We start from the raw sequence: 27658 nt of genomic DNA, 5'->3' as shown, positions 1-27658 counted from the left end.
GGTTGTCATCACCACATTAATAATCACATTGAGCAATGGTCAAAATTTATTCTTAGGATGTCTAGAATCAAGATTATCAATCATATCTAAGTGATTCATTTTATACATTAGCCCGACTCCGAATGAAAAATCATGACAGACCACCTAATTCGTCCGCATGACGAATTAAATTCTAGTTTTTAATAGATTTGATTTGACAATAAGGACTAACTTGACTGAACCATATTAGCATTAAACAATGATAATTCCACATGTTCAGGGAGGAATTAATCGTTGTACAGTTATCACTTGACAATGAGGAGAAAATTAGAATATTTCATATAATAAAATACAAAAGAAATAGTGAGTGGATAACGTCATAGTCTCCTCATTTGCATACCAGCAAGGATTTGCAGATAACTGTTTTGTGAAATTAAGCGAAACTTCTAAATGTCAAAACTTTCTAATTTTACATCCGACTTTGATGAAATTTTCAGTGTTATGCTTGTTGGATTTCTCTCTTTTTATTCAAATCAACTTTTTGTTGGAGTGGACTTGTCCTTTCAGCACTTCCTTACAAGTTTGTTTTGTAAATAAAAACAAGCTACATGTAAGTACGGTTTGCAATCCATGTCTCAACTAAGTCAAACAGCTGGAAAGATGAAATGAAGTATGAAATGAATTATTGACAAAATTATTGTAATTTCAAATATTTGAAGATCTGCAGTCTGCACCTCTTGATAATAAAACAAATTCGACCACTTTCAATCTTCACCTTGTCTTTAACAATTTAGAAGCAAATACAATTTTGATATATCGAAGTTAAGTTAATTTGCTAAACACACTAGAACCATATCTGGTATCTTCTTGAAGATTTACATAACATAAAGGATCCACATAAATTTCGCATTACCATACCCAAAAAATAATTTGAAATGTTACAACTTCTATGAAACCTATAAGTAAAATAAGTAAATTTTTTGTTCAATTCAAGATGTATAAAGAAAAAAAAAGTGAATTAATTATCCAATTCAATTGTCCTTTCTTTCTTTTAAAAATTCGAAAATACCCCAAGAAATTAAATTTCACTTATCTATAAAGCTGTATTTACCTCATCGATCAGGGGACTGCCGCTCTGATGCCCAAGACATTGGAAATCGGTAATATTTGTCGAGTATATGAAACCTCTTCTCATCCCTGGTACAGCACAAGTGCTTGTATCCTCCAGAAGACCCACAGTTACCAATGGAAGTTGCATTAAAAAAGCTGCGACAGCAATCAAAAACGAAAAGCAAGTCTTTAGATTTTGATAAAAAGTTAAGTTTTTTCAATTTCAGCAGAATACATTTCATTTTTAAGGTAATATAGGAGTGCCTTGAGCACCTAACAAGGTGAATATGTGCGCAATATAAATATCCTATATTATTATTATTCAATAAACTATTCAATTTTGATAATTATAAATACCCAATCTATTGTCAGTTGTTTCCCTCCCCCCTGCTCTTCAAAACTTAGAAAACAATAAAAAATTGTGATAGTTATTTAAGAACAAAAATAAACAATGACACTTTCCTACATGAAATGAAAACCGGTATGCCGGCTACCGAGACATTTTCAAATCTATTTCCTTTTATTTAGTGACATAAAAAAACCCTGTTTAATAAGTGGAAGAAGCGTACAAATACAAAAATAGCACACTCTCGCCACTGGAAAATGGGCAATATGTCAAGAGACGGAAAATTAACTAAAACAAGTAAGATCGACCTCGCATAGCTACATGTAGTTGAGCTGACTGCCTCACTCAGTCACAATCACAGCACAGCCGGTCGCCCAGCTGGCCGGCGAGGCGAAGCACCGCATCGATGTCCTTTCCAGGTGAACTATCTCAAAAAGTTTGCATTAAGTATCAGTTTTGTGAAATGCAATAACTTTAAATAAGTATAGGAAATGTGAAAATGGAATATGAAAATACAAAATAGCACACACTCACCATTAAAATATGTAAAGTGACGGAAAAATCAACTCATTTGCTAGTTGTAAGTTGAATGAACACAGCTTGCCGGCAGTATCGGATTTTTCTCGTTTTATTTTCTTTCAAAATAGCTCAAAATGTACTGAAATGTAAATTTTACTGTCGAGAATGTATTGAAGAAACATGGATTATGCGGGATAATACTTTTGAAGTAAAGTTTGAAATTTTATTTAATGAAATTTTGAAGAAGAATTCAAGTGGTCGAGTTGTCCGATTCAGAGCCAACCCTGGACAACTCAACCGGGACGAGTTGTCCAGGGCAGCGTGTCGGGCTGTCCAGGCCGGGCTGTCCGGTGGTCGGGCTGTCCCGGAACCTTTTTAACTAGCACACACAATTGATGTCGGCACTTGACAGGTGAGTGAATGAACTTTCATAGATTTCTCGTGATGAGAAATCTTTGAAAACTGAGACAGTCCCTGTAAACTTGGGACGATCCCAATTTTCTGATCAGCGCCTGTACTACTGGTCTCAGCTAATAACTGGTAACTTTCTGAAGTTACCGGTAGGGCTGTAGCCCGGGGGGGCCACTTCCATTCACGAGTGGATACCATGCGCGACCATGGGGTCTCGAAAAGCACCCTAAACACGTAATTTCCATATTCTGAAAATGCACCCCTTAACAAGTATTGGCGTGTGAAACCCTACCCTTAACAAGTATTGGAAACAAAACGATACTCTTGGCAAATATTCCCTGAAATGAACCCCTAAACAAGTACAGGAATGTTTTATTGTTACGGGTCCTTCGGTCGTCGGCTTTACCTTATTTGGTTTAGTACGACCCCACCTTTTACACCTCGCGCAAATAGGACTCTAAACACGTAGTGTTGGGGCAAAAAGGACATCCTTTATAAAACATTTTAATGTTGTTTTATCATCCCCGCAAATTCGACCCTAAACACGTAATTTTCCTAGCGAAATAGATACCCTTTTTTCATTATTTTTGTGTTTTTGACACCCTTATCACGTTACGTACGTAACGTGCCCTATCGCGAAAAGGACATCCTTTTTACGTGTTTTTTTGGTCGCGCATGGTATCCACTCGTCAATGTAAGTGGCCCCCCCGGGGGCTGTAGACGGTGAATCGCCAGCGTGCTGCTTTCATGTGGGTCAGAGTGCTGCTCTGAAACTTTCTACATATATTTTGTTCTTTAAATTAGAGTAGGATCCAATAAATTCCAAGCTCTGGTTGTTCTTAGAATTTTTTTCTTCTAATTTTCTAATAACATACATGTAGGCAATAGTGTGTTGAATAAGTTGCTGGCTTACTACATGTATGAAGAATTTTTAAGTTAAAAGTTTATTAGATTTAATGACGAATCCAGATCAAAACATTTGAATTGCTTTTAAATCTTTTTCGTATCAACAATGTAAAACTGTTGCAAGAAATATCGGTGTCATCAAGAAACTTAAAAAGGTTCTTCCAGCACAGGCGCTATCCATGTTGTATTGTGCATTAATTTTACCGTATCTTAATTATCAGATTCTTGCATGGGGAAATGCCTCTCAAACGAGACTCAACAAAGTATTTCTACTTCCGAAAAAAGTACTAAGGATAATATGTAATGTGCCCTTTAGATATATGGATTTGTTTCGTCAGAAACGTATCCTTAAAGTCATTGATTTTGACCATTTACAGTTATTCCAATTCATTTGTCAGCTAGATAGAAATAGTGTACCTAATGACCTACAAAATAAATTTATGAGAAATAATACCTTGCATTCATATAATACTAGACAGTCAAATGACTATCACTTAGTAATTTCAAGCAAAACTGTATTTTTCACAAGACCCAAATTCTGGAATTCTCTGAACAGAATGATAAAAGAGGCATCTACATGTACCTTGAATCAATTTAAAGTACTCATCAAAATATTCTTCTGAATTCTTAATGATTTAAGGAAATATCTACAGTAGTGTTGATTATTTTTAATTTAGTATGTAATTCGTGTTAGCAAAAATGTGTCTGTAGGTGTACTGCTCGGTCTTGTGTAATATACATAACAGCACAAGTATTTTAATACACTCTCCTCTTATTTCTTCCAGAATTTGTGTTGGTAGACCTATTGAATGAGAATGGAAATGGAAAAGAAAGATAGAAGGTAAGGATGAGTTGAGGTAAAAAGAACGCAGAGAGCTAGAGCGTAAGAAAAAGGCACATCACCATATTCTTACACTATAATGTAATATTATAATAATACCCATTAATTCCAAACTGCATGGATCCAGGTTTAACTTACCAGATCGACAGTGGTCAGGGACTGACCAAACTCTGGACCTACTTTCAAAACCCAAAAAAGATTCAAATTGAAGAGAAAGAAAAAAAAAACTCTTAATGAATCCCAAACTTGGAACAATTTTCACCAGAGACAACGTCATGGAATCTTATGAACATCAAGGTCTACATGTGGGACTAGCATTGTAAATGCTATATTCTGGCAAAGGAAAGTACAGTTTTATTATGATAGTCTTAGAAAATTATTTTTCTTGGATTGACATGGCCCAGTGGATTAGTCTCCAGACTTTGAAACAGAGGGTCGTGGGTTCAAATCCCAGCCATGGCGTAATTTCCTTCAGCACTCAACCCAGGTGAGGTAAATGGATATATGTAGGAATTAATTCCTCAAAAAGCCTTGTGCACCTGAATAGGTAGCCTAGCTTAGACAGGTAATAATAATAGCAGGGCCCACTGGGAGAACAGTTTTAGTTTTCGGAACTTAAGTAGCTACCATGGGTAAATATACCGTTATTATTATGTTGTAGTGAACGCCAGTAATTGTTTTTATTGTTTTCTATATTTGCATGAATTTACTGCTCTGGTGACAAACATGGGGTGTGGATTTAATGGGCTGTTTTTTGTTTTGAGCATCGACTAGAGGTGAAGGCGAGACTAGAAAGGGATACGAATGGAGTCTGCGTGTTGTCTGTCTGTCATTCGTCTCTTGCAACATATTTTTTTTCAGTTCTGTCACCGAAGAAGAATTTTTGAGATTGGCCCAGCTCATCCCACCGAGGTACTATTCAGATTTAGGGATACATTTGGGAATCTCATCTGCTGAACTTGATCATATCATTGTCCAACATTCATCGAATTACAAGGATGCATTGATGACAATGTTCACACGGTGGAGAGATGAACAACATCCAGATGAAGATATCAGAGCTCTTCTTGCAGAAGGATTAGAAAAGAGTGACTTAGGGGGATTATCCAAAGAACTTCTAGCTGGGAATCTAATCCAGAAAACAACAGGTAAGATAATGATAATATCTAATAGACAACATGAATATATACATTGGTTAATTGCATTTGTTTGAACATGTCTTTAGTTTAAAAATAAAAACTATTTTAATTATCAGGGATCAGTATGAAAATTGGTTTGCTTGTAAAATGTGCATAAAATGCCTTTATGAATGAATGACTTTCATAAAGATTTCCAATACTATTACAATTGGTCATATTCAAAGGTGAGTGACACGACAATCAGAGAGGTTTAAGGGCTCATATCTTTAAACTTAAAGGTTATGAATCAATCATGACTACTATATTATATACAATGTAGGACTGGCATGGGCCACTCCAAGTTTACTTTGAATTTTACAATTCGTTGAGTAGATATGATAAAAAAAGTGGTGCGTAAGTGACATGACAAATTTTGGACATGGGTTTCTGACCATTATCACTTATGATTGGATTCATGCCCAAGTAGTTGTCCAGGAGTACTGTGAGTACCCATACATGTATGTAAATAGTGTACCTATGTAACACATATATAGTCAAAATCAATCAAACCTCTATGGAAAATGGTACCCTCCTATATACCATGAGTGACACAACATCCAAAACGTGAGTGACATGACAAGTGCAAAAATACAACATTTTTCTCAACAACGAAAGTATTTTTGGCATGATGTTCAAGAGTAAAATACCATCAACCAAAAAACAAGATTAATTTCATAACAACTGTCCTCTTCAAAGTTGATAAATGTCATCCTGAATTCTTGGTTTATGGTCATATTTGCCTCTCAACTCACATTCCCTATACCATACTGCATCATTGTCACACTCGGGCTTCTACCACTCTCCTCTTTGAAGGAGGAGGAGGCTCTTGAAGGAGGTGTTATGTGATCTTGGTATTGATTGACATCAACTTTCACATTCTTTTTGTGGCTTGATGTAATTCATACATGTAACTCTCCCTTTCTGTGTATGACAGTTTAAAGGTTTGTAACTCAAAATCCACAATTGATGAAATAATTTTTCTTGTAAGAAAGGGGTATTCTCCATAGTCACATCATCTGGCATGGTCTGTTTTGGGGGCTTTTTGCTTGTCCAATATTCATCTGGAAAGTGTATTGTAAAATACTGGCCCAGCCCCCTTTTTGATATATTACCATCTTTATGTCTTGTATTTCTTTCTTTTTAAATGCTAAAGATGTCAGACAAACAACTGCAACAACTTCAAGAGCATCAACTTCAACAGGAGCAGTAGACATGTCAGCATTACCACAGTATGTAAACAAATCAATACTTAGTTTGTTTACAAATTGGGGATGTGACCAGATCGTTTATATCTTAAAGATCTCTCTGTCTTTAGTCCGCTAGAATATAATGGATTGAGAAAATATAAACCTATATAAACCTATATCATCAGATATCATACTTTTGAATATTAAGATAAAGAAATTAGAGTTGTACTTGTATACATGTATTTTTGATTTAAAAAAATCAGTGTTTTTTCTGGAAAAGGTCATTTACTAAAACAATCAAAGAGACACTATATTAAGTATTATAGAATATAAGTTTTCAAATGTGATGCTACTTTGGTTAACAGTTTATGCAGCACCGTACCAAAAATTCTCCTCCACATGTTCTAGTCTAATAATCCTGCCATGTAGGCCCTCTTCGTTCCCCATTTGTTTTGATAAACTGTGAAGATAGTGATGAAAAATGTTTTTCTGACCTTTGGTCAGGTGCTATATGCATACATGTATTGCCAGTATTTAAACTAATGTGATTATTATAAACATTTTTAGAAGGGATTTTGTTAGACTTTGTATCACTTTAGAGGGATGAAACGTTTTCTTCCATAAAGTTGATAAATATTGAGAAAATTGAGGGATGGGGACTCGTCCCCCTGCCCATGGTATCACCACCCAGAGGAAGAAAAAAAAACTACCTTTCTACTGTTTTGTATTATGACTAAAGAGTCTTTGCAAATGCTGCCTGACAGTTTACCTTCAAGTGAAGTAAACTGGACAGTATTTGGAATACCTGTAGGTGATCATTTTCATACTTGGTGCTGAATAATGGTTCACAATAATATTAGCTCTTGATATTTATCATTCATTTTACAGTACCGTCAGTGAGGAAGAACTTTTGATGTTATCAATGGAAATTGGACCTACTTACTACAAGAGGATTGGCGTTAACCTGAAGATCTCGTTTGTGACTCTTGATAAAATAAAGAAAGATACACAAGATACTACTGATGCTTTGATGACAGTATTCACAAGATGGAGGGATAAACAGCTTCCAGACACAAACATCAGGGCTCATCTTGCAGAGGCTTTACAAAAGAGTGGTCTAGTGTCGCTGTCTCAGAAACTGATTCCTATAGATCTATTAGGGACAGGTGAGAATGAAAAACCAAACTTATTTTAAATTCCTGCAAGGAATCACTCCTTCATGTCATTATTTTTCTTGGGAATAATTATAGAAAAGTCTTGTTCAGATAGTTTGTTGTTTGTAGAGCTACTAATATAAAAAGAAGGGTCTTCTTATGTGAGCTGTTGTTGATATGACTTTGTATGTAATGGCATCTATGGTGATCATCTTGGTAAAAACCTATTAGATTATAGTGTTCAGCATTTGAAACAGGTTTTTTTTTGTCTCACCTGCATAGCATAGCGAGGCTACAGTGCGTATGCCATATCAAAATAAAATTACACATATAAAATAATTTTATTAAATTTATATTTGTTATGTCCTGAAGCTTTTTCCACATTAAAACATTGGTACAGATATCTTTAAGCAAGTGATGATATAGCTGTAAAAAATTGTTCTGGTTGAGTGAACACCACTTGCTTGGTGAAAAGTTGGTGAAAAGTGATCTGCGCAGGACTTGGAAATAGTTACATGTACATGAATAAAAGTAGACAATAATCATGAAGAACACAGGAACTTTAGCAAGGAACAAGGATTTGAAGATATCTTTTGCCTTTTAACTTGTTTTCTTGCCCAAAACATTTCACAGTGCACCATTTCGCCCCCCCCACACACCGTGATGATATCTGCTTTACACAGAGCTCATGAAATGGCGAAAGCTTGCTTTTCTTTCTCATAATCATTGTCAAGCTTGGGGAAAATGTGGAGAAACAAGAATTAAATGAAATATGAAATTAAATTTAAATCCACTGAAAATTATAAAAACTTAGTGAAAAAATGTTGGAGACGGTCTGAAATAAACTTTTGTTTACATTCAGTTATGTCCTCAGATCCAGCTGGCACAAAAAAAAGGCTTACCTAGGGTGGAATTTCATATTTGGGTGGCAAAGTTGTTACAAAATATTTATATGTATCTGCTTTATTTAAATTGGCTAAAAATGAAAAAAAAATGTACAAGAAATGCATGGTCAGTTGGTTTTTGCCTTTTTTCCTTGACCCAGCGTGAAAATGAACTTTTCTGCGCAAACCAATTTCTGCGAGCTTTACAAAGATGGACAGTGCTCACTCAAGTGTAACATTCTGTCAAAATTTTTACTTTCATTTGATAGATGAGACCCAAACCCAAGAATATATGTGAAAAATTTTAGATTTTCTATATTTTTCAATTCCCAGGACTTTTTCGAAGTGTAAACTTTTTTTGATACAGACTGTATAGGCGCCGCTTTTCCAACGGCGGTGACAACATCAAATCTTAACTAAAGGTTAAGTTTTTTACATAACAGCACAACTTAGAAAGTATATAGACCTTGTTCATGAACCTTGGACATAAGAGTAATCAGTATTACTGAACATCCTCTGTGAGTTTCAGGTCACATGACCAAGATCAAAGGTCATTTAAGGTCAATGAACTTTGGCCATATTATGGTTACATGTAATTGTTGATTTGCCATGATAACTCTGAAAGTGTGTGGATCTAGTTTGTAATACTTTTACATAAGAGTAATCAAGTATCACTGGGGACAAGACTAATTTACCGTTCAGCCAATTAGCGATCGCTATTTCACGCCAGTCTGCCTACGTGCCCTTTGTTATATTCTTTTGTTGTGTTCGCTTCCATTTATTTAGGCGTCATACTCTGAAGAGTGCAAAATGAAAATCTTAAGTATAATGGCTCATTTTGGCGCTCTATTTAACTTTATACCAGATTCTGACTGAAGCATAATGATTTGAAAATTCAATATATTAAAATAAATGATTGTTGTCAATAAAAACAAAAATAGTCACTCATTAACAAGAATCCATTTTCGCTCGAAGCATAATAATATTTTGTACAGACTATGAAATTATGTTTAAGAGCAACTTCGGGTCTTACATCCACTGACGCAATATTGGGCAATATCATCACCGTGTACCCACACGTCATAAATTCCTCTCAAAAGTTGTTCAGATTTGAAAGAAAATAGTCATGAAATGACTCCCCATCACCCTCAAATATTTATCAAAAAAAATATGGAGGCCACAAGGCCCCCCCCATGGACTATTTTGGAATTATCATGGTGCAGAGTTTCTGACACTGTCATTGTGGTTTATTATCCTGTGACCCCTTTGTTCAACATCAGCAACAATCTTTTGGCAATCTCGCCGAAGAGGAATGTCAGTCAAATTTACCTAATTTTTTAGACTAATATTTTGTTTGCTTGATTATTTTTTGGAATTTGTTCTACCTGAAAACCAGAGTATTCCCCTTGTTTGAACTCCAATATATTAAAAACTAGAAGAAATATTTCTTTAATAAACAGGATGTACCTAATTAGTGTCACAAATTTGGATCTAATTTGATGATTCCTTGTAGAATGATTTTATTGAGTTTTATCCTCTTTTTGTCACCTTTCACAATTGTGTGAGAGGAAGTGTGTTTCAATACAATTGTCAACTTTAATCCTCATTTTCTCAAAAGTAATATTTTATGATAGTGAATGTTCTTCTCTTTGTAATGAGGGTTAGGTTCATCCAATTAAAGCTGAGTCTCCTCTCTCAGTAGGAACAAGTACCTGACAATCAATCGACCAGGAATGATCAACAGTAGCAAAGTTATTGTGTTCATGTAAATATACGCTTCTTATAACCCTCCTTAATTCATTCATAGGTGCATCAATGCCAGCATCACAGACCCAACCACTCACTCCTGACCTGGTTGAAAGATGTAGAAAGGAGCTTCAATCCCATTACAGAAGATATTTCTGTAAGATTAGAGCTGATAGTCTTAATCCACGTTCCCTTTTGCCATGTGAAGACATATATACACACCTTGTTTTGGAAGAAGAAGATTATCGCAATAAGAAGCGATCACTTGAATATAAGGACCTCTTCAAACTTGAAATTAATGGAGAGTTTCCAAATCGGATCATCATTCAGGGAGAAGCAGGGGCTGGAAAGACGACACTCTGCGCAAAGATTGCATGGGACTGGATAAACGGTAGTCCTGATGTTCCCAAGTTTGTATGGGTACTTGTAATCCCTCTTCGTGAAGTCAAGCGATATACAATTGGTCAGATAGTCAAGTCTTATCTCTCAAAGGACAACCCAGCAACAGCCTGTCAGATCACAGAGTACATCCGTTCAAATCCAGAAAAGGTATTCATTGCCTGTGATGGTTTAGATGAGTTTAGTGGCAAGGTTGTACAGCACACTGAAACCAAACAAGAATTAGCAGGTGCCCAGTCAGAGCCTAATGATCAACCAGATTCAAGACCAAAATCAAAGGGACCAAAGTTAATGGGGCATATGTCCTCAGGTACACCAACTGCCCCATTGATGCCAAGAGACAGCATCTCAGATGCAAGTGAAAGCACTACTGAAGAAGATGATATCTCTCTAGTACATATCCTTCGTTCAGATGAACTTAGCGATTGCCCAGTGATGGTGACCAGTCGTCCATGGAAGGCTAATGAGATAAAGTGGGATCGCAATCTAATGAAAGTGTATGCTTTCATTCATGTGGAAGGCTTTAGTAAGAAGAATGTGGAGGTTTACATTCACAAGTACTTTAAAGACAATACAGTCACAGCAGATCAGCTTATTCAAATGATCAAAGAGAATGATATCATATCAGAGTATATGGCACCCTATCCTATCTATATATCTATGCTCTGTCTTATGTGGAGAGGACTTGATGACAAAAAGAAAGAATTGTTTAAAACCATTCGAACATTCTCTCAATTATTTCATGAGATGTTTGAATTCTTAAACGTGCATTATGTCCAAAAAGAGATCCAAGATCTAAGGAGTCCATCATTTAATGACCATCGCTCTAAAATTGAAAAACTCATGGAACCCGTTGCCAAATTGGCATTTGCTGGACTGCAATCGAACAACCTTATTTTCAATGAAGAAGATCTTGAACAGTACTCAGACTCTGTGGAAACAGCATGCAAAGTAGGGGTGTTGTCACAGGAGAATAAGCTCTCATCCATTCATGATAAGAGCAGACCGTTCCTGCAGTCAACATTCTTCTTTCCTCATAAACTATTCCAGGAGTACATGGCTGCAGTCTATCTTGCTTCTCTCTATGATTCAGATCGCAATGAATTTAAGAGGCTGATTGAGGAAGTAGTGATCCCTAGGAAGGAAGAGTTTAGGTATCTCCTGTACTTCACTGTGTCTCAGAACAAAAACATTGCCAAGTATATCACCCAGTATCTGCTACAACAGTACACCCAAAGCAAAGACAATGATGCAGGAAATGAGATGAATTTCTTGGTTGATGTAGCTTTTGAGAGTCAAGATGAAGATACCAACGCCATGCTTCGGAATTCAGTGTCATCTCTGTCCATTAGGGTTAAAGACACACACACTATAGCTGGTTATGCATTCACTAGGATATATTCAAAGGCGGTAAGTTGGAGTTTATGCATGTTTCTATTTTTTCAATACAGTAGCACTCGTTCAGGAGTGTAGCTGAAAGTCATCTGAAAGATTTTACTAGTCTTGAAATTGACTTATACATAAAAACAAAAAAAAAACCTAAACCATTCAAACATCCATCTTTCAGTTTGTTTCTCATTTACTGAGTAAAATGTCAGTAGTACATACATGTGCATGTATGAAGATATTGGAATCTTGAATTGAACTGAAATATTGTACATCTAATGCATGCATATTATGATAATTATTATACTGGGTGAGTTAAATAAAAACTTAACACCTCGAATCCCCAATTTATTGAAAAATCATGAACACGTAACTATTAAAAATGGCATGAAAGAGTATGTTCTTCCAAATAATTTGATACCATATCAATGGGGTATGTGTTAATGCTTGGATGATCAGTAGGTATTCTTTGCACTGATGTAAATTTTTATTTGTTCCAAAGTAAAGCATGACACTGCAATGAATGAATCCAGATGTCAATGATGTCATAATCCTACAAGGGTTGCATTAAATTCAAATTCAAAACATGTTTTCAATAATTTACATTATAATTGATTAATTGTTTAAACATTTTTTATTATCAGTTCTCAATTTAACTTTATTGACAAGGGATGTGCAAGCATGTTTGCTAACTCATGTAGGATTATGGCATCATAAAAATCTGGATTCATTCATTGCAGTCATGCCTTACTTTGGTGCAAATCAAAATTTACATCTCTGCAACGAATTATCTTCGTGTGAAGACATACCACATAAATGTGCTATCAAATTATTTGTAGGAAGATACTCTTTCCATCCGTATATAATGCTTATGCGTTCATGGATGGCCGTACGCAGGAGGGGAGCAGTTACCCCCTCCCCCCACAAATTTTGAAAACCAGCGACCTTGGAAAAATCCTTGCGAAAGTTCTCGTAATTTTGACAAATACCTACTATTTAGTGGGTATTTTCTTTCGGGGAGATTACGCGTAATTTGCTTTCACGTTGCCAATATTACCTGGTATTTTCTGATCGGGGTATATTTCCCGATCAGAAAATACCTGGAACTGATGAACTTCGAGGTGGTCTGAAACCACCTAAAGAGTATGTTCTTCCAAATAATTTGATACCATGTCTATGGGGTATGTGTTAATACTTGGATGATCAGTAGATATTCTTTGCAGTGATGTAAATTTTTATTTGTGCCAAAGTAAAGCATGACACTGCAATGAATGAATGCAGATGTCAATGATGTAATAATCATTAAAATCAACTTCAAAACTTGTTTTTAATAATTTACATTATCATTGTTCAATTATTTAAAAACTTTTCAGTATCAGTTCTCAAGTTAATTTTTGTCTCACCTGCGAAGCAGAGTGAGACTATAGGCGCCGCTTTTCCGACGGCGACGGCGGCGGCGGCGGCGTCAACATCAAATCTTAACCTGAGGTTAAGTTTTTGAAATGACATCATAACTTAGAAAGTATATGGACCTAGTTAATAAAACTTGGCCATAAGGTTAATCAAGTATTACTGAACATCCTATTAGAGTTTCATGTCACATGACCAAGGTCAAAGGTCATTTAGGGTCAATGAACTTAGACCATGTTGGAGGAATCAACATCGAAATCTTAACCTGAGGTTAAGTTTTTGAAATGTCATCATAACTTAGAAAATATATGGACCTAGTTCATGAAACTTGGACATAAGGTTAATCAAGTATCACTGAACATCCTGCATGAGTTTCACGTCACATGACCAAGGTCAAAGGTCATTTAGGGTCAATGAACTTTGGCCAAATTGGGGATATCTGTTGAATTCCCATCATAACTTTGAAAGTTTATGGATCTGATTCATGAAACTTGGACATAATAGTAATCAAGCATCACTGAACATTTTGTGCAAGTTTCAGGTCACATGATCAAGGTCAAAGGTCATTTAGGGTCAATGAACTTTGGCCGAATTGGGGATATCTGTTGAATTCCCATCATAACTTTGAAAGTTTATGGATCTGATTCATGAAACTTGGACATACATGTAATAGTAATCAAGCATCACTGAACATTTTGTGCAAGTTTCAGGTCTCATGATTAAGGTCAAAGGTCATTTAGGGTCAATGAACTTTGGCCGAATCGGGGGCATCTGTTGAATTACCATCATAACTTTGAAAGTTTATTGGTCTAGTTCATTAAACTTGGACATTAGAGTAATCAAGTATCACTGAACATCCTGTGCATGTTTCAGGTCACATGTCCAAGGTCAAAGGTCAATGAACTTTAGCCGAATTGGGTGTATCTGTTGAATTACCATCATAACTTTGAAAGTTTATGGATCTGATTCATGAAACTTGTACATAAGAGTAATCAAGTATCACTGAACATCCTGTTCGAGTTTCAGGTCACATGATCAAGGTCAAAGGTCATGTAAGGTCAATGAACTTTGGCCATGTTGGGGTTTTTTGTTGAATAACCATCATATCTCTGTAAGTTTATTGGTCTAGTTCATAAAAAGAGGACATAAGAGTGACCATATATCACTGAACATCTTGTGCGAGTTAGAGTAGTTTTCAAAGTCAGCACTGCTGCTATATTGAACCGCGTGATGCAGGTGAGACGGCCAGAGGCATTCCACTTGTATTGACAAGGGATGTACAAATATGTTTACTAACTCATGTAGGATTATGGCATCATAAAAATCTGGATTCATTCATTGCAGTCATGCCTTACTTTGGTGCAAATTAGAATTTACATCACTGCAAAGAATTATCCAAGTGTGAAGACATACATGTACCACATAAATATAGTATCAAATTATTTGTAGGAAGATACTCTTTCCAGCCGTATAATGATTATTCCTCCATCCACGGCCATACGCAGGAGGGTGGCAGATACCCCCCCCCCCACAAATTTTGAAAACTTAAATTTTTTACTGAAATGTTCACAAAATTCACCAAAAGTACGCACAAAATCCTTCAATTTCACTTGGCAACATGTAAAACTCCCCTATGTAAGCTCGGTCGTTTTACTCCCTAGCTAGCATTCGGCCATGCATTCATGACATATTTTTACCTTAAATTGGAGGTGTCAAGTATTTTTCTATTCACATGGTTTATTTGTTGAAATAATCTTTACCTGTTTCGAAACAAGCTTTTCAATACTTAGGCATTACAAGCATTATGTAAGGGTTGTCCTTTTCAGCCCATTCCAAGTTTGCATTCATGCAGCACTGCTACCACTTCTTATATTCTGCACTGCCTAGCATATCAACCCCTTTGATCATTCTCCAAGATGTAAACAAGCTCATCAAATCATAACAATGCGCATGTTCAGAAGGGCAAAAACAGTGTTTGACAGTAACAATTATTTTCAAGTTTGATAAAGGAATATGCACAATGATAGAGACAAGTTATGTACATTATGTTTAATTGATGCTCAATTTTAATTATATTGCATTCTTGATGTCAAATTGTTCCTTTTTATTAACTTAATGGGCTAAAGTTAATTCACCGGACCTTTTTGAATGAAAAAATAAAAATAATTCTACAAGTAATGTTTGCTTTTGCAAAGTATGATACACTCGTGGTTTGCCCTTCTATCAAGTTGATGCACTGATCATGAAAATAAAAACAAAAAAACTTCATTTTTGATGGTTTTTACCCTTCTAATCATGACCAGGTTAAATAATGAGTCCTGATCGATCACGTTAATTTCCCTGCTCAGATCCTGGATGGTTAAACGAGGTTTATCATGCTAATGCAGAAATACATCAGTCTTGAAAACCTGGAATGGGCTGAAATGCACCACTTTTACATGTATGTAACAGGGTGTGTATTCAAAACCACAGAAGGGAGACCAGTGAAATTTTCCTAAAAGTTACATTATCAAATAAACTTTCTACTCCTCTACAATTGATTGAAAATACTACCACATTTTAAAATTTAATTCAGCCTTTTGTCAGAGAGACATTTTTGGGAGATGCGCTCTATATTTATATTTTTCATATTTTTGTCTCACCTTCATAGCAGAGGGAGACTATAACCATAAACATTGTACATGTACATGTAGGCACCGCTATTCCGGCGGCGGCGGCGGCGTCGACATTGAAATCTTAACCAAGGTTAAGTATTTGAAATATCATCATAAATAAGAAAGTATGTGAACCTAGTTCATGACACTCAGACATAAGGGTAATAGTATAAACCTGAAGAACCTGTCTGAGTTTCAGGTCATATCACATGATTTAGGTCAAAGGTCACATAGGGTCAACATAATTGGGGTTTGGGGTTATTCGAGGAATTGTCATCGTAACTTTGAAATTTTATGGATCTAGTTCATGAAACTTGGTCATAAGAGCAATCAAGTATCCTTGAACATCCTGTGCTAATTTCAGGTCACATAACCAAGGTCAAAGGTCATTTAGGGTCAACAAACTTTGGTAATGTTGGGGGTATTTGTGGAATTGTCATAACTTAAAAAGTCTATATGGATTTAGTTCATGAAACTTGGACCTAAGAGCAACAGTGTATCCCTGAATACCCTGTGTGTTTCAGGAACATGGCCAAGATGAAAGGTCATTTAAAGGTGAATGACTGCTGGCCTTGTTGGGAGTATAATTGCATGGCATTGTAACTTCGAATGTTTTTGGATCTCGCTCATGAAACATCCGGTAATCAAGTATGAATGATTGTTTCGCACATGTCTTCGGTCACATGACAATGGTCAAAGGTCATTTTGAGTCAATGGACATAATATTTTATCATATTTTCACTGCTGCTATATCGATTTTGCGTAATGCAGGCAAGACTGCCAGAGGCATTCCACGTGTTTAAAAATTAACATTGAAAATGAAAGATAATTTTTCATTTCGAATGAAAACAATAATTCTGACACTAATGGCAGTCAATTTATTAAAACAAGAGAGAGACATGAGAGCATTGTCTGCTGAGTTTACCATCTCTAATAGGCCTACTATCAACTTGATTCTAATAATGTTTTAATTTGTCATTAATATGTAACAGATCATGCTTATATTTGAGTGCAGGTCTTTGAAATTAATTTTTCAATTGAGGTAAATACAGGATAGACATATTGAAAAAGGCTTCTTTAACTACACCGGGGGGGGGGGGGGGGGGGTGGGGCCACTTCCATTCACGAGTGGAAACCAAGCGCGACCATGGGTTCTCAAAATGCACCCTAAACACGTAATTTCCATATTCTGAAAACGTTCCCCTTAACAAGTATTGCCGTGTGAAAACCTACCTTAACAAGTATTGGAAACAAAATGATAATTTTGGCAAATATTCCCTGAAATGAACCCCTAAACAAGTGCAGGAATGTTTTATTGATACGAGTCCTTCGGTCATCGGCTGTACCTTATTTGGTTTAATACGACCCCACCTTCTACACCTCACGCAAATCGGACTCTAAACACGAAGTGTTGGGGCAAAAAGGACATCCTTTATAAAACATTTTAATTTTCTTTTATCATCCCTGCAAATTCGAGCCTAAAGACGTAATTTTCCTAGCGAAATAGATACCCTTTTTCATTATTTTTGTGTTTTTGACACCCTTATCACGTTACGTACGTATCATGAAAAAGACATCCTTATGTGTTTTTTTTTGGTCACGCACGGTATCCACTCGTCAATGTAAGTGCCCCCCCCCTGGGAACTACACACAAAAATTGTAGATACCATATACTATTTACATTACTCTTCCAGAATACACAATTTTAAATTATTCAATGGGGCAATCTAAATATCAAATAATGCATTCAAATTAATGTAATTGTGATGTATTGCTCTACTTTCAGATCACAATGTGTATTGGTGAATATTATAATACAACTTCCTATGGACCAGGTATATCAACTGAGGTTGCATTGATGTTATGCTCAGCACCATCACTAGGGGATGTTGAACTGAATGCAAGCTTTGACCCTACCTTCTATGAAACTCTTGCCAGAGAAGGAAGGACAGCCAAAGTAAGTAGAAATTCATCTTAAAGAATAAGATGGTCATGTTGATGCTAGAATTTATAAGGAGGAAGAAGATGATGAGTGATGATAGTAATAATGAGAATGACAGTGCTAAAACAATACTGATAGTAATTTATAATTCTAGATTATGTATCACTGTAATTGTAATCCTGATATAATGCTGTTGACTTTACATGATTGCAATTTAAGTTGCCTACATTATAGTGATTTATAATGCCATTCTTGTATAGTGACATTCCTAGATACATGTAAGACAAATTAATGATTAAAGAACCAATTTGGAAAAAAACATGATTTTTTTAATACATTTTATTGATAAAAGTGGAAACAATTACAAGAAGACGAGGTTATCTGTTTTAGACTAACAGTATACATGGCAACATAAAATGAATATACATGTACATGAACAAACATAAATCAAGTGATAATATGCACATGGATTATAACAAATCATTTCAATTCATAACAAATTTCATAGTGAAGTAATGAGAAGGGTGAGGAGGAGATGCTATTTGGTTTAACTTATTTTGTTCTGATTCTTTTTTTACATGAATTCATAACTGTACAAACATATTGATATGTCAAATATGTATATAAATTATGCAAATACAAAAAAAGCAAGAATGGTTGGAATTGAGTATTCATATCTTAAAGAAGAAATTTGGGGGCAAATGGGAGCTTGAAAAGAGATCACGATGGGGAGAATGAGGAAGCAATGACTGATGGGAAGAAAGGATATCGAACATAGTAAGATAGAAAAAAGGTTGAGGGGAATAAAGAGAAAGAGGAGAGAGAGAGAGAGAAAAAGGGAGAGAGGGAAGAGGGCAAAGAGAAGGGAAAAGAAATCAGTCCTTATGCGGTAATAATCTTAACAGCGTAATAATGCCAGGAATATTATCAATCTATTATTTCTAAAGAAAGCTAAAACAAAGCAAATGTAGCATATAATGTCATTGATGGTTTGTGATGGAGCTTTGCTCAGACCAGACATATCAAATGAGGTACAGTGTAGTAGTACTAATTAGCACCAATCTCTATAATGTTTTTTAAAAAAAAATGGGGCCAATCTTTCAACCTAGCTGCTTTTATGAGGCTCTTGGTATTAAAAAGAGATATAAAGAAACGTTTTAATAGATTACAATGGATAGTTGATGGACAAAGACATTGTACATGTATATTTAAGCGCAGTGGTGTAGCGGTTCTGACCTTCGCCTTGTAATCAGAGGGTCGTGTGTTCGAATACCACCATGGTATAGCGTCCTTTGGCAAGGCGTCAATCCACAATTTGCCACTCTTCACCCAGGCATTAAATGGGTACCCGGTAGGATGCGAAAGCCTATAAATATTATACCTAGCAATTGAGTCTTGGAACTCTTGATGGAATGCTCCCCAGGGAGTGGAGAAGTGCATACATTGTATGCGGGCCTGCAAGGATCCTTTGATCTGGGTAATATTTCTGTAAAGCGCTTAGTGACATTGTTCCGTTGTGTTAAGCGCTGTATAAATACAAAATATTATTATTAAACATGTATTATAACATTCCCTCTAGATTGTTTTAAATAACAAACAAAAGGTGCATTAATATCCTGGATATTTTTTTGTTTTACATGTACTGCACAGGTTTAGTGTCCAGCTCCAGCTAATTCTGTTATGAAGTTCTGGTTATAATCGCTACACAGGTTTACATAATTACGGTAGGCCTATATATTAAGTAACTGACCTATGCCGATTCATGATTCTTTTCATACATCTTTGATAAATACTGATGTATGTACAAGGAAGAAATCAACACTTTATTCAACATTCAAAATCAAACAAAGGAACACAGGTTAATATACAATAAAAAAGGAAATAAGCCCAGGTCATGAACTAATAAATTACATGCAGGGCAACATATGTAAATTACAAAGAAAACGAATCACAATATAGACAACAATAAAAAAAGAATCATACCAAATATAAAAGATCAAGTTTTGAGCAGAAAAATATATATATCTCATAAGTTGTGTATAATGCTAGATAATAACCTTTTTATTTAATTGTAGTTTTGAGTTCAACATAGAGTGGCAAGACACTGCATTAGGAGTATAAGGTGAGGCAGAGATAAGAAAATAATCTATAAAGGAAACCAGAACAGAAGAAGAAAAGCGAACCTGTCGGAAAGAGTAAAATGAGAGGAACAATCCAGAGCAAGCCTCATCAGAATTGGCGACGAGATAAGCAAGGCGCGGAAGCCAAAAGAGTCCCGCCACATCCCCATGGGGACCCCCAAACCGGCCAACACGCTCTGAAACCACAGACCCCGCCGACAACCCTCACCCCCTCCGCACACAAATCCTCGAATCCTCCCCACTATCCTTCAAATTGGGAAGAAGAAAAGGAAAAATCCGAAAATTTGTGCACAAAAACAAATGGAGAGCAGCCCACAGAGTCAGCCATTACGAAGCCAATCCGAGGATCCCCAGGGAGCACAACGGGACCCTTCAAACCTCCACACCTCGCTCATCCCACAACCGACCCTGACAAGACAAGCACCAGACCGCCCCTCCCACTCCACCCCCTCCGACAGGACCCTCTCCCTCCCCGTGTTTTGGGTTCCTTTAAGTGAGCGGTAGCCGACACTCCCATTGAGGCTCTTCCTTGGCTTTGTATATCACAAAGGAAGAGACGATAGCGAGTTTGGATAACTCTCTGCTGAAGATTTTGGAAGAGATTGGCCTTTTGCAAAATGACAACAGTTCTTTTAACCTTGCAAATTTGTCATTCGAAACGAAGCCACGCGAACCAATTTCAACTGGAAGAAAAACAACTTTGACATTTTTTCCCTCGATGTCCACGACCATTGGTGCGTATTTGTTACTTTTGTAGTTGTGTGCTTTGTCGATATTCGTTTCAAACGGAACAGACAATTCGAAAATTAGCATTTGGTTTCGTTGCTTAGATACAATACAGAGATCGGGAATTAGGTCGGTTTGTGTGAACTCAACGGGAATAGCTGATCTACCACGTGAACCAACGGGAGTGTCAGAGCCAAGATCACAATAAATTGCAATATCGTCATTACCAAATCCTCTCTCTATCCCGCTTGACACAATTGAGCGAATATAATTAAGCAAATTGTTGTGACGCCAGGTGTATCTACCTTGGTCTAGTGAAACCTGACAATGGTTTAAAACATGGTGAAGAGTTTCACGATTGTTACATTTCGAACATTTCTCATTTGATCTTTTCCCCCATCTACTCAGGTTGACATTTATATTGAGAGTGTCACAAGAGGCATTGAATAATAATTTTGCAACCCGTTCTGGTAGATTGTAAGCAAAACTCTTCCAGTTTGTTTCATTTCCCTCCAAAACAATGAGTTCGAGTAGTTTTCCCTGAACTGCTAGGTTTCTAACGTGGGAATGCCAAAACTCTGAGACACGTTTTTTGCATTCGTTTTTGGCCTGCTTCTTCTGTTTAGCAGGTTTAGCATTTGCGTCGCAAACGTCAGTCCAATCTGTTTCGTTTGTGCATGTAATTGATTTTCTTCAAGTCCAACTTTGCTCGCGCTGGAGATTAGAGTCGAGACAAGCGTTTACTTTCACATCTCCAAGTGATCACATGGGTAAGGGTATGGCATTCGACATATAAGTCAGAAATACAGGGAATATCAAGTCCTTCTGGCATGTGTAGAAAAGCTAAGGTTGCGGGATGGGCAAGACCAGACCATTTCTTAATATATCTATTACACAGAGCATCCAGATCCTTTAAACTTGTGTTACAAAGATCATTGACAGTTAAATGGTATTTCATAGAGGGCAGGAAATATTGAGCATACGTCTTTAGTTTATACTCTGACCTTACTAGTAACGCATCTATGTTACGTAATCCTTTCATAAGGAGGTCTTTCAAGTAATCGCTCACTGATTTGGAAGTGTTAAATTGCAAAGAAATCAGTGATCCAATAAATTTAAATCGATCATCTGAATCATTGATCGTGCTCACATTCTGGCCACTGACCTGAAATGATGTGTCTGTGTCATTCTTTCCACTGGATATTGAAAGATAGCGAGATTTCGCAGGTTTGAATTTCAAACCAAGTTTGGTTGCGTGAGTCGAGAGGGTATTTGTTATCGCTGATGGGATCTTTTGTTAGATGTAACTAGGCAACAGTCGTCGGCAAAAAAGGTTGTGATATACTTATTACCATTCAGATCATAGCCAAACTGTTCGCACGAATTCAAATACTCTACAAGAGGGTTGATACACATTTTAAAAATCAGTGGAGAAAGGGGATCCCCCTGGAAGATACCTCGTCTAAATGTAAAGGAATCTGTATCCCAATCTTTCGTCGACACATATCCTGAAATAGATGAGTAGAGGTTTCTAATGTATAACTGAAATTCTTCAGAGGCACAGAGCCAAATGCGTCTTGGAGGTCAAACCATGTCAAATGGGCTGTCTTTTTAGAGGATTTAGCATGGGTCATGATTTCATGTACTACCGTATTATGTTCGATACAACCAGAAATGCCTGTCATGAAACCCTTTTGGAGTTTTCTGTCGATCAGATCATTTTGATTAAGGTGTCTTTCAAGGCGATTCGTAAGAATTTGGTGAAACACTTTGCCAAATACATTTGAAAGAGCAATCATACGAAAGTTATTAGGGTCATTGGTATCATTTTTCTTATGAATAAGAATTACCTTAGCATGGGTCCATGATGAAGGTGGGGTAGGATTAATAAGGAGTTTGTTATACAAGGTTGCTAAAAAGTGGTGGATACAGGGTAATTGTTTCAAGATGCCGTAGGTAATACCATCCGGGCCTGGTGAGGATTTTGAGCTCCTACTCTGTAGTGTAACTTTGACATCCTTTGGCCTGATGGGTCTACGGTCGAAAGGAAATTCAATGTCACTAGCTATTCTTTTCACCCAATCTAAATCGCGTTCATCATTGGAGGGTGGCTCTGTGTCATATTTTGATGAAAAGTGCTCATTTGCAGTGTCAAGGGAGAAGGGGTCTGGGTTCCTGAGTAAGAGTGCCATCGACTGCGTGCTTGCTAAAGCTCCAAAAATTCTTTCTGAAGCGTGATTCCTCATGTTTAGTAGATCGTTCTCTCATCTTTGAAGAGTGACTCTTGCGTAGGTAGTTGTAAGTGTGAAGCGCATCGTAGAACTGTGATCGGTCATTGGGGGTTGAATTTTGAGAGTTTTTTCATTTCTCCATTTGATCGAGAGATTCACTTGGCCGTCTTCGAAACCCTTGTAGGTTGGTCGATTCTTTCACAGAATTGAAGAGTGGATTAGTTCTCAAGAAGTCTGGCATGATGACACCTAGACAGTCACCTGCTTCGTTGGGAAGTATTGCACCACTTGGAAGATCATGGTGAAGGGAGTGTATCGTAGCTTGTAGGTCCTCGTTCACCTGATTCCATTGTTCATATGTTAATTGCGGACATTCGAATCTCGTAGATAACGTGGATCGGGCCATAATGCACAGCGTGTACAGCAAGGACCAAAAAATGGCGCCTCTGTCCGAAGTAATACTTGGCGACAGTTTCATTCCAATAGTGTGGTTAAAGACCAACAAATGAGGTTAAAAATTGTGCAGAAGTAGGCTCAAAACTTGATTAAATAATATGGTGCAAGTAAAAGATGGCGTTTGAAGGCGGAAAATAATGAAAATAATGCACAATTGGCAGAGGCATTTTACTAACCTTCCTTTTCCGTCTGCGAGCGCCCTCTATCAATCAAAATGTGTTTAAAGGGGAAGTTCACCCTGACAAAAAATGATTGAAATAAGAGAAAATATTTAAAAAATATTGAAGGTTCAAGAAAATCCATCATAACGAATAAATGAAGTTATTATTAAATATTTGATTGATGTTATATGCGAGCAAATTCTTTTCATATCGTTTGGTCAAAATAAATCATCACAAACCATTAAGATACTTGAAATTTATGCATTTTATATTATGTATTATTTTGGACAGCTGCCCTTTTTATCAAAAAATGTAATCGTGGATAAATACATTTAAGAACAAAGTTTTGTACTACATGTATGTAGACAATATTATCTGAGAGTGCTTATAAATAAAGGAGACTAAATGAGAGATTTTTAAAAATCTGGTTAATGCACAGGTATGCTGTCATTTAAAATGTGTTATACTTTCAAGTGTTTTGACGCAAAAACATCTAATTCTAATTGATGCAAAAACATGGAATCGTTTTTAACTTTATAAAATCCATATCTTCCTAGACATCTTTTAATTAATAATACTTTATAATCATGGAAGTTAAAAAGGGAAATATTAGCTTTGAAATGTAGGAGAGAAAATAGATCATTGAATTTGTGCATGTGGTATTTGTATGAGAATGATATTGAATGACAATGTCCATGATACATGTGTGTATTACAGTATAGGGAATATACAATATACATAGAGTGAAGGTAATGAAAAATGACCAGGTGGGTTGGATTGAGATGGTTTGCAGGGTGAAGGCTTCTGAAAATGGAATACATCAATGTAGACATGCAGTAGCAGCACATGTTGAAAGAATGTTTGAAATTATTAAGTTCTTTGCATTGAAAAGTAATTATAGGTCACATCAATTACAGGCTTTAGTAAACTTGTAAATCATCCAAATTTGTTTTGAGAATAATAATAATTGGCATATAGCACTTATCAATCTACGACTTCTCAAAGCGCTTTACAATTATTATTACCCATTCACTTAATCTTTAAGCAGCCTGTTTTTATAGGTGCACACCTGCTAAACAAACCACAATGACGGTTGTTTCCTACCTGTACTCGATCAACTAGTATACCTGGGTAAGAGTAACAAAGTGTTGATTTATGCCTTGTCAAAGGACGCTAGGCCATGGTGGGATTCGAAAACATGACCCTCTGATTACAAGGCGAGAGTCAGAACCGCTACACCACTGCGCTTCCACAAGAATAAGACAGTTTATATTATATAATGCCAACAGTACATAACCAAGATAAATGATTTTGAAAAATTTAATTCTTTCAATATTCAGAGGTTTTTGTCTCACCTGCGAAGCAGAGTGAGACTATAGGCACCGCTTTTCCGACGGCGACGGCGGCGTCAACATCAAATCTTAACCTGAGGTTAAGTTTTTGAAATGACATCATAACTTAGAAAGTATATGGACCTAGTTCATGAAACTTGGCCATAAGGTTAATCAAGTATTACTGAACATCCTATTAAAGTTTCATGTCACATAACCAAGGTCAAAGGTCATTTAGGGTCAATGAACTTAGACCATGTTGGAGGAATCAACTTCGAAATCTTAACCTGAGGTTAAGTTTTTGAAATGACATCATAACTTAGAAAGTATATGGACCTAGTTCATGAAACTTGGCCATAAGGTTAATCAAGTATTACTGAACATCCTATTAAAGTTTCATGTCACATGACCAAGGTCAAAGGTCATTTAGGGTCAATGAACTTAGACCATGTTGGAGGAATCAACTTCAAAATCTTAACCTGAGGTTAAGTTTTTGAAATGTCATCATAACTTAGAAAATATATGGACCTAGTTCATGAAACTTACACATAAGGTTAATCAAGTATCACTGAACATCCTGCATGAGTTTCACGTCACATGACCAAGGTCAAAGGTCATTTAGGGTCAATGAACTTTGGCCGAATTGGGGATATCCGTTGAATTCCCATCATAACTTTAAAAGTTTATGGATCTGATTCATGAAACTTGGACATAATAGTAATCAAGCATCACTGAATATTTTGTGCAAGTTTCAGGTGTCATGATTAAGGTCAAAGGTCATTTAGGGTCAATGAACTTTGGCCGAATCGGGGTATCTGTTGAATTACCATCATAACTTTGAAAGTTTATTAGTCTAGTTCACTAAACTTGGACATATGAGTAATCAAATATCACTGAACATCCTGTGCGCGTTTCAGGTCACATGACCAAGGTCAAAGGTCAATGAACTTTGGCCGAATTGGGTGTATCTGTTGAATTACCATCAAAACTTTGAAAGTTTATGGATCTGATTCATGAAACTTGTACATAAGAGTAATCAAGTATCACTGAACATCCTGTGCGAGTTTCAGGTCACATGATCAAGGTCAAAGGTCATGTAAGGTCAATGAACTTTGGCCATGTTGAGGTTTTTTGTTGAATAACCATCATATCTCTAACTTTATTGGTCTCGTTCATAAAAAGTGGACATAAGAGTAACCATGTATCACTGAACATCTTGTGCGAGTTAGAGTAGTATTCAAAGTCAGCACTGCTGCTATATTAAACTGCGTGATGCAGGTGAGACGGCCAGAGGCATTCCACTTGTTAGTATTAACATAATACATGCACTTAAACAGAAAAGCTATATAATGAAAATAAAGTGTTAGGATATGGTTGATGTAGAAACATGGAATCTTTTTAAGTTTATCCATATGTGATTCTTCCTAGTCATCTCTAATATGATAATACACATGGAAGATATAAAGAGAAATATCAGCTTCAAAAAGGTGGGAGAGAAAGTAGATCATTGAATATCAGAGGTACATGTGATATGTGTATGAGAGTGATATTGACCATGATACATACAATGTATACAGTACAGTGAGAGCTACATTGAGTGTATACATGGAACATAATAATAGGATGAAATGAACAATGACCAGGTGGTTTAGATTGAGATGGTATGCAGGGTAAAAGGTTACTGAAAATAGAATACAAATATGGAGTACTTAACAAATATATCATAGAGTATCTGGGATTATTATGGTCTTCACATATATCTTTTGAATTAATCATTTTCATGGTATCTCAGAAATTGTTGAAAGTGATGTTATAATGTTGAATAATGGTACAGAGATTACCTGTAATAATTCATTCTTTCACGATTCATAGATATTAAAAATGTGTAGTCCTTTAACAAAATACACCTCAACAGAAAAGATGTGAAGCCTAAACATGTATTGATACTAAAATGTTATGTTGTGAAATACATATGAATACATTAGCCTTATCAACACATTTTTGAACCATTTTTACCACATGATCATACCATCTGATATGTACATGTATGTTTAATGATCAATGTTTGTACACATGTAGGTCCATACTCTTGAGATTGGGAATAATGAGCCTCTATCATCAGCCTCTTCACATCACCTAGCAGGAGCTTTATGCTCCCTACCTAACCTGACTAACCTGATACTGAGAGGAGTTTGTGACCAGGAGGAGTTCTGTTCTCATCTGAATGAGAAGGCTTCAACCTTGAAGGTATGTCTGCCTCTAATTTATTCTCACATCATGTTTGAAAACTTGGAATAGTGAAAACATGTCTATCTAATTTTATTGTGTTAAATACATTAAAGAACATATTTGTATACTATTTAGGAGTGATTATTAATAAAGGATACTAGATGAGTAAATGTTTTAGAAATTGGCTCTAATGCACAGGTATGCTGTAATTGAGAAATTGATATATCTTCAAGTGTTTGGTAATGGTTGATGTTGAAATATGGAAACATTTTAAACTTTATCCATATGTGATTCTTCCTAGTCATCTCTTATGATAATACACATGGAAGAT

At 36.2% G+C, this 27658-nt stretch overlaps 1 protein-coding gene across 1 annotated transcript in view; it reads left to right on the top strand.

Moving 5' to 3' along the window:
- Nucleotides 1-27658, top strand: part of LOC121416776 — a 53971-nt gene that overhangs the window by 8549 nt on the left and 17764 nt on the right. The window contains exons 2-8 of the mRNA XM_041610251.1: nucleotides 4057-4112; nucleotides 4974-5260; nucleotides 6444-6519; nucleotides 7366-7643; nucleotides 10323-12070; nucleotides 17897-18067; nucleotides 27178-27345. Coding sequence (XP_041466185.1) covers nucleotides 4081-4112; nucleotides 4974-5260; nucleotides 6444-6519; nucleotides 7366-7643; nucleotides 10323-12070; nucleotides 17897-18067; nucleotides 27178-27345 — 2760 coding nt within the window. The 5' untranslated portion in view covers nucleotides 4057-4080. The remainder of the gene's footprint in view (nucleotides 1-4056; nucleotides 4113-4973; nucleotides 5261-6443; nucleotides 6520-7365; nucleotides 7644-10322; nucleotides 12071-17896; nucleotides 18068-27177; nucleotides 27346-27658) is intronic.

The sequence above is a fragment of the Lytechinus variegatus genome, chromosome 6 (genome assembly GCF_018143015.1).
Source record: "Lytechinus variegatus isolate NC3 chromosome 6, Lvar_3.0, whole genome shotgun sequence".
NCBI lineage: Eukaryota > Metazoa > Echinodermata > Echinoidea > Temnopleuroida > Toxopneustidae > Lytechinus > Lytechinus variegatus.
This window is presented reverse-complemented; position numbering and strand designations above follow the sequence as displayed.